Below are 8216 nucleotides of genomic sequence, written 5' to 3'. Positions count from 1 at the left end.
AAACATTTAATTCTAAATTAAAATAAACAATATCTCTATACTGTAGAATTCATTAGTGTCTTAATTACACTAACTTGATTTATAAGGTTTTTATTTTACTAATTCGTCTTACTTGTTATAAATTCTAATAACTATACTAACAAAATGTAATACATTTCATCTCTTCATGTTACTATACAATATAAGTAATGTTTTATTATAACTAGAATATAAAATAATAACTAGATATGTTTTACCACTTCAAATTTTTTACAATGTTTTATTGTACATCACCCACTGTGTGCTGCGTTCTAAGGCGTCCCCCGGAACCTTGTGTTGCGGAGCCAGTAGCGCGGGGAAGAGTTACAGCGTAGCCCAGTATAAACTGTTGTCATGGAGACGGAGCAGGCCAGCATGAGGCCCAGTAGTTCTGATGGGGCCGAGACCTGGATTTCTGCTCACCCGCGGGTGAGATATAAGATATCCGCTCATTATTAGGGTTATGTGACCAGTGTTTTTTCACTACATTTTTTATATTTTTCAGCTCAGAGAAATGTTGGCCTTGGATGTGGCAGACAGCACACACGTGCACACCGCGTTCCTTGTCTATATGGACCTGCTGGAAGGTAAGGAGCCACCGCATCTCACTGATTTATTAGTTTTAAAAATATGTTTTATTTACAGCAATAAACCGTTTTCATGACATAAAACTAATTTTACCAAACTCCAGGAACTAAAGCAGTTTACAGGCCCTTAAATGGGCAGTAAAATAAAAGAAACAGATTGAAAGAGCATAACATTCAAAACAACTTCAACTTTATTTTCTATTAAAATGTTTGCTGAGTTCTATTTGTGTCCTTTGTTAAAGAGTACGCCTAGGTAAGCTCAGGAGCGTGCTGCGTGCATGTTTCTTTAGCGATTTGGCAGCTGTGTTTGCAACAATGTTTATAGTGATGATATACATTGATGTTGTAAATACTGCTACAATAGAATCCTAAAGACACATGCATGCTCCTAAGCTCATATCAGCCTACCTAGGTTTACATTAGTGAATAAGCATTTATTGTAATGTCACTCAAACTAAACATGACAGTTTCTCATCTGCAGTGAGCATGCAGAAGGTGACATTTTTTAAGTAAGATTAAATCCGACAACAACCTTCTTTTATTATTTATTTGTGCATTTGGATGTTTCAGTCACCTCTGAAGGCGACTCTTCGTGGCTCTCGGCTATTTTAGTTTGCGCATTTATTCTTTTGCAACAGCAACGCACTGAAATCGGTGCAAATAAAGAATTTAGTGCATTGCTGTTGCACAATAATAAATGCAGTAACAAAAATAGCCGAGCACCACAAAGAGCCGCATTCGGATGTGAACGAAACCTCATGTCTATTATTTATACCCTTTGAGGACAGACAGTTTCCCCATGGGTGGCTCGTTGGTGAGTACTTGTGCACAACATGGTTCAGAAGTTAGACAATTGCCACTGTAATGTGCAGCTATAGGATGCGCTTTAAAAATTTAGTTGTCTCTTTCCGCAAATGTCTAGTTTGAGCTCCAGACAGATATGCTACAAGCACTTGATAGGATGATGAGCATACGGCTATGCTCATCATCCTATCAAGTGCTTGTAGCTCATCAGTTTGCATGCTCGCTCTAATAGGTTCAAATACTGCCTGTTAATGTTTGGTATCAGCATGCATTCATTGGTGCATAAGTATTCTCATAGCTCCTCGAACTTAGGGAAGGGACATGAAACCCAATTTTTTTTTTCCCCATGATTTAGAAAGAGCATGCCATTTTAAACAACTTTCTAATTGACTTCTATTATCTAATTTGCTTCATTCTCTTGATATCCTTTGCTGAAAAGCATAGCTAGATAGGCCCAGTAGTTGCTGATTGGTTGCTGCACATAGATTCCCCATGTGATTGGCTCACTCTTGTACATAGCTATTTCTTCATCAAAGGATAGCTAAAGAATTAAGCAAATTAGATAATAGAAGTAAATTGGAATGTTGCTTAAAATTGCATTCTCTATCTGAACCATGAAAGAAAAATCTTGGGTTTTGTGTCCCTTTAAGATTCATCTTAAATTCCATATTCCTCCTGTCACACAAGAACAATCTGTTTTGCATAAAAGCCCTCCATACTTAAACAGCAGAAACAGACAATCCCCTGGCACTGCAGGAATCCCCAGTCACTGCAAATGTGTCTTGCTTACTGATATAGAAGCGCATTCACTGCGTGATATAAACACATTTTATTGTTTCTGGACACAAATGTAAACCCTTTCTCTGACCACAACAACAATGTTTTTAACTTAGATGATCTGTTTTGCCACATGACAGTAATTTATATTCTTCTGGTACAAATCATACTAACTGTTCTGTGTACAAATACACTGTCTTATATTTTAGTGCGATCACACTGTTGCCTGGCACATACTCTTATTGTTTACCAGACAGACCCCACTTAATGCAGAAACACACTATACCTGGTATTAAGGCACTCTTGCTGTTTGTCACAAAATATGTAACTGATGCTGATACTAACGCACATTTTGTGCTGACTAGTACCATCTTGCTGCTGACATACATATGTTTGGTGGTGCCAATACACCTTTCCTTCCAGACTGGTGCTAGACTTTTATAAAACCTAAGCTATCGAATGCTCTACATAATCTTTTTATTTATATATATATATATATATATATATATATATATATATATATATATATATATATGCACCTTTTATTAGATGTCTAAATCATTCAGTGTTTCCAAAGGCTCCAGGGATTGCCATCCTTGTTTGAAGAGTAATTTCCTAACCATGCGTTAAGATTCCTGATTTCTTTATGCCTCTCTGGGTTTGGATGTACCAACAGTAAAGTTGCTGACTATACTATTTTGGAATTCCTGGTCTTTTAATTTAGTTATTTAAAGAAGTGTCCCATGTAATCATATCATACATTTGTGATTACATTTCACTGAATGTATTTTTAAATTATTCTTAACTAATCTGATTTTTTTTGCATTGCAGGTATTTTTGAACTCCCCGAGTAGTTTCGGAAGTGTTAACTTAAAACAAATCAATAAAAACTTTAAAGGGACATGGAAGTTAAAATGAAACAAGCATGATGCAGTGCAAATACACACAGACAGAGAATCAATCTGCCAGGAAAGGACAACAGCTCAGTGCTTCGTTCTGTGGTTGTTACCAACACCTACTTACAGCAAAATCAAAAGGCCACTTCTCTCTGCTTATCCTCCTTGATCTGTCCGCAGCCTTTGATACTGTTGACCACCCTCTTTTGCTCCAAACCGTCCAATCCTTCGGCATCTGTGACGCAGCCCTCTCATGGTTCTCTTCCTACCTGTCAAACCGTACCTTTTAGTGTAGCCTTCTCTGGGGCCTCCTCTGCCCCGTTACTACTTTCTGTTGGGGTACCGCAAAGGCTCTGTCCTCAGTCCCCTTCTCTTCTCAATCTACGTCATCATTAGGTTCCCTAATAAAGTCCCACGGTTTCCAATATCATTTGTATGCCGACGACACCCAAATCTACTTCTCTGCACCAGACCTATCTCCTTCCTTGCTAACCCGTGTCACTAACTGTCTTGCTCACATCTCTTCCTGGATGTCCTCTCACTACCTCAAGCTAAATCTCTCCAAAACTGAGCTCCTTATTTTCCCCCATCTTCCAAAATCTCCACCCCCCCAATCTCTCTATAACTGTCAAACTCCATCATTACCCCTACCCCACATGCCCGATGTCTCGTGGTCACATTTGACTTAGATCTTTCTTTCACTCCTCACATTCAGTCCTTAGCTAAATCCTGCCGCTTCCACCTTAAAAACATCTCTAAAATTAGACACTTCCTTACACAAGACACAACTAAGATTTTAATCCACTCTCTCATTCTTTCCCGCCTCGATTACTGTAGCTCTGTCCTCTCTGGTCTCCCCACCTGCTGCCTAGCTCCTTTACAATCCATAATGATTGCCTCTGCCAGACTCATCTTCCTTACACGTCGCTCTTCATCTGCTGCACCTCTCTGCTAATCCCTTCACTGGCTTCCTCTTGCCTCTAGGATTAAACACAAAACTCTCACTCTGACATACAAAGCCCTCAACTGCACTGCTTCCCCCTATATCTCAGACCTTGTCTCCAGATACTCTCCCTCCCGTCCCCTTCGCTCTGCTCACGACCTCCTACTCTCCTCCTCTCTTGTTACCTCATCGCACTCCCGTTTACAGGACTTCTCCAGACTGGCTCCCATCTTGTGGAACTCTCTGCCTCACCCCACAAGACTCTCCCCTAGTTTTGAAAGTTTCAAGCGCTCCCTAAAGACTCTACTGTTCAGGGATGCATACAACCTACACTAACCTTCCTTTATACCAGTTCCTCTCCTCCATTGCTATCCCCTGAACCCCCTTAGCATGTAAGCCTAAGAGTCCAGCTGTTTGTAGATCACCTTCATAAGAGCTGACTACAACAGTGCGACTCTTGGCAGGGCCCTCTACCCATTTGATCCTTATAACTGTTTTGTTGTACTCCGCCTTTGTTTATAGCGCTGCGGAATCTGTTGGCGCTTTACAAATAACCAATAATAATAATATGGTCTGGTTACCTCCTGGGAGCAGCTTCTTTTAGCCCAATTGTGCTTTTGACAGAAGAGAACTTTTCAAAGAACATCAGTCTGATCCGCCTAACAAGGTCAGTCCATCCCAGAAAACCTAGGCAATTCCTCTCTGAACAAGGAAAATGGCAACCCAAGACAATCGCTTCGGCCTCGTCAGTGAGGTGCAGCCATATCCCTCTAGGCACATTGGGCAAGAAGTCCACATCCGTATTAAAGAGGCTGTTCCTGGTTGGTAACTCCCCATAGAACAAGCTACAGAGCTGTTGTCCGTTCCTGTTAGAGCTCTTCTGTCAGTGAATGCAATTTTCCAATTTACTTCTATATTCATATTTAATTTGTTCTTTTGGTATCCTTTGTTGAAGAACATAGCTAGGTGGGTACAAGGTAAAAAAGGATATACTTTACATTGTAAAAAAGAGATCAGCTCACTTTAATAACACAACCTTTTTGCTGGCTTCAGTATGGCAGTGTTCTTTCCTGCTATTTGAATCTGTTCCTCTCACTCAGACCTCATTTACATAGCTGATAGATGCTGATAATCAACAGGTGTAAAAATTAGCATTTCACAAAATCCCTCATCAGCTCTGTTTAACGCTCAGTTTAAATACTTCTGCATTCTGTTTTACCAGTATGCTAAAAAAACAGCAACTAGTAACCATAAGCCATTGCATTTTCCATTGAAATGGACAGTCTACTCCAAAAAATTTGTTTAAAAAATAGATAATCCCTTTATTACCCGTTCCCCAGTTCTGCATAACCAACACAGTTATATTAATTTACTTTTTACCTCTGTGATTGCGTTATATCTAAGCCTCTGCCCCATTATTTCAATTCTTTTGACAGACTTGCATTTTAGCCAATCAGTGATGGATCATAGGTAACTCCATGTGCGTGAGCACAATGTTATCTATATGACACACATGAACTAATGCCCTCTAGTGGTGAAAAACTGTCAAAATGCATTCAGATAAGAGGTGGCCTTTAAGGTCTAAGAAATTAGCATATGAGCCTACATAGGTTTAGCTTTCAACTAAGAATACCAAGAGAACAAAGCAAAATTGGTGATAAAAGTAAATTGGAAAGTTGTTTGTAATTACATGCCCTATCTGAATCATGAAAGTTTATTTTGGACTATACTGTCCCTTTAACTTCAACCCCTTTGCAGCAGGTAAACATGTACTTGGCTAAGATGAGTAACTGAAAACTTACATGCTCTACCCAATTTAAACCATGCCCTGTGTGCATTACATTGTTATTTTAATGTATTTAGCGGACATTAGAATATCAGAATGCAAATGTTAGTGCCCTAATTACATGATTTGCCCACCAGGATTTCTAGATCTGCTCATGAGCTTATGTTGGAAGTAACGTGGTTTATGTCATCACCAATAACACACAACATTAATATAACCTCTGGTTTGTTTCTTTAGTAAGGAACTGGCACGATGTGCAGATTTTTGGATCCTCAGAATTGCATCTTATCTATTTAATCGGGAAGGAGAAAGAGGATCACTTACCACAAGCTATAGTACCTACCCCAGTAAGCACTTCATACAGTCATGAGAGGTAAGTGCCTTTACTTCTTAGCAATTATACTGCTCCATAACTGTTTAAACATAAAGTGGGTCCTCCAACACGGAAGTTTGCTAATGAATCCATGTAGAAAATAACAGTCTAGAGTTTTAGAATATCCAGTGCATAAAACTAAAGGATTAGTGTCATTGTCTAAACCTGCTTAGCCTGAATACTAGTTATGTGCATTTGGATCCTTTGTTAGGATCCGAATGCGGAAGAAGATGGCCATTCGCAGTGTTTTTTTCTGGAGCCAGATTTCTTTTTGTGAAGTTTCAACACACTTGAGATCTGGATTTGCACAGATCTTAGAGTTTTGCATTTTCAAAAGAAGGAATTTGGCTGCGTAAAAGAGCTGAACACCGCAAGGGACCACCTTCTTCCGCATTTGGATAATTTGTTACTGAATAATGTGAATTGCTGCCTAAATATCAAAAACCCCTGGTATATAATAGGTAGATAGCTTTATAGATAAAATATTTACATCTAGGGCACAGAAAATCTTGACTCTTGTCTATTGCATAAGAATTGTACTTATCAGATAGATTAAAGGGACACTGAACCCAAATTTTTTCTTTTGTGATTCAGATAGGGCATGGAATTTTAAGCAACTTTCTAATTTACTCCTATTATCAAATTTTCTTCATTCTTTTGGTATCTTTATTTGAAATGCAAGAATGTAAGTTTAGATGCCGGCACATTTTTGGTGAACAACCTGGGTTCTTTGCTGATTGGTGGATAAATTCATCCACCAATAAAAAGTGCTGTCCAGAGGTCTGAACCAAAAACTTAGATGCCTTCTTTTTCAAATAAAGATAGCAAGAGAACGAAGAAATAATTATAATAGGAGTAAATGAGAAAGTTGCTTAAAATTGCATGCTCTATCTGAATCATGAAAGAAACAATTTGGGTTCAGTGTCCCTTTAAGAGTTAGGACCCTTAACTGGGCCACTATGCTGTTTTGAGTAAGTAGGAATACATCTATTGTGTAAGCACCATGTGACCGGGCACACAGTCTCTTTGCAGGCTTTTATTTATTTTAGTCTCTTTGTTAGAATAAGTAATGGTTAGGGCAAAACAAATAGGATACCTCTTATACACTGAAGGAATGAATGAAGTGAACGTGATTTATTGTAGCATAATATTTAGTTTTTATGGTAGCAAAAAAGTTCAATAGCCACAAATGTCACCTTTCCACCAATGTCATAAATATCCAGAAAAACAATACTATTAGGAGTAAGCAAGGGATCTGAATTGCTGGACTTTTTACCATTTTCTTTAAAAGGACACTAAAGCCATGATTAAACTTTCATGATTCGGAACGAGCACACAATGGTAAAGAACTGTCCAATTCACTGTCATGATGAAATTGTGCACAGTCCTTTAATATACTCCCTTTCTGCACACTCCTGCAGCCCATGCACAGCAGTTCACATTGCATAAATATATGAGTTTGCGATTGGCTGATGGCTGTCAAATGATACAGGAGACAGGGAAATGGAAGAAATTTTGAAATTTGTCAGAAACAGCTACTGCTCATTTTAAATTCAGAGTTAGTGCTATTGCATTGTCTTTTTATTATGTATTTGTATTATGCAAATCTACTGTAAAAACATAAACTTATAAGCCCTGTATCTTGCACTATTGCAAACATATGGAGTTTTCCTACTTTCGGCCACTTAAATCCTAAGGCTGTGGTTGAGGATATCTATATAAGGTCAGTTGTATTGTTTGCAAAGCCCATTGTCCCTTCCCTAAAGCTGCCTTGTTTCCATGTGGTACCCAGGCTCAGCAATTCCTTCATCTTCCCACATTTAGTACTTGCAGCCAGGGTCACTATACATTGCGTGTGTAACCGGCTCCAGTCAATGGTTTAAATCTCATTTTTCCTGTTATAAGTGTTTCTGGTATATGAGGTTTTTGAGATACTGGCAACCAAGAGGTAAAATAGGTATTTTAGCAAGGGGTTAAATCACTGCGGCTTGTGTTGTGGGCAGTTTGGCTTACTCAATCTGTAGACTGTAAG

General features: G+C 38.7%; 2 protein-coding genes across 2 annotated transcripts in view; both read left to right on the top strand.

Annotated features, from left to right (window-relative positions):
* The first annotated feature begins 381 nt into the window (after nucleotides 1-381).
* The window catches only part of TSEN15 (tRNA splicing endonuclease subunit 15), a 22085-nt gene continuing 14250 nt past the window's right edge, over nucleotides 382-8216 (top strand). The window contains exons 1-3 of the mRNA XM_053693853.1: nucleotides 382-447; nucleotides 524-605; nucleotides 6049-6184. Of these exons, the coding sequence (XP_053549828.1) occupies nucleotides 394-447; nucleotides 524-605; nucleotides 6049-6184 (272 nt within the window). The 5' untranslated portion in view covers nucleotides 382-393. The remainder of the gene's footprint in view (nucleotides 448-523; nucleotides 606-6048; nucleotides 6185-8216) is intronic.
* C10H1orf21 (chromosome 10 C1orf21 homolog) overlaps nucleotides 6049-8216 on the top strand; it is a gene marked incomplete in the record, with an annotated part of 295563 nt that continues 293395 nt past the window's right edge. Inside the window, 1 exon segment of the mRNA XM_053693854.1 lies at nucleotides 6049-6174.

Source organism: Bombina bombina, chromosome 10, assembly GCF_027579735.1.
Source record: "Bombina bombina isolate aBomBom1 chromosome 10, aBomBom1.pri, whole genome shotgun sequence".
In the NCBI taxonomy this organism is placed as follows: domain Eukaryota; kingdom Metazoa; phylum Chordata; class Amphibia; order Anura; family Bombinatoridae; genus Bombina; species Bombina bombina.
The sequence above is the reverse complement of the archived record's forward strand: the minus strand, read 5'-3'. Positions and strand labels throughout refer to the sequence as shown.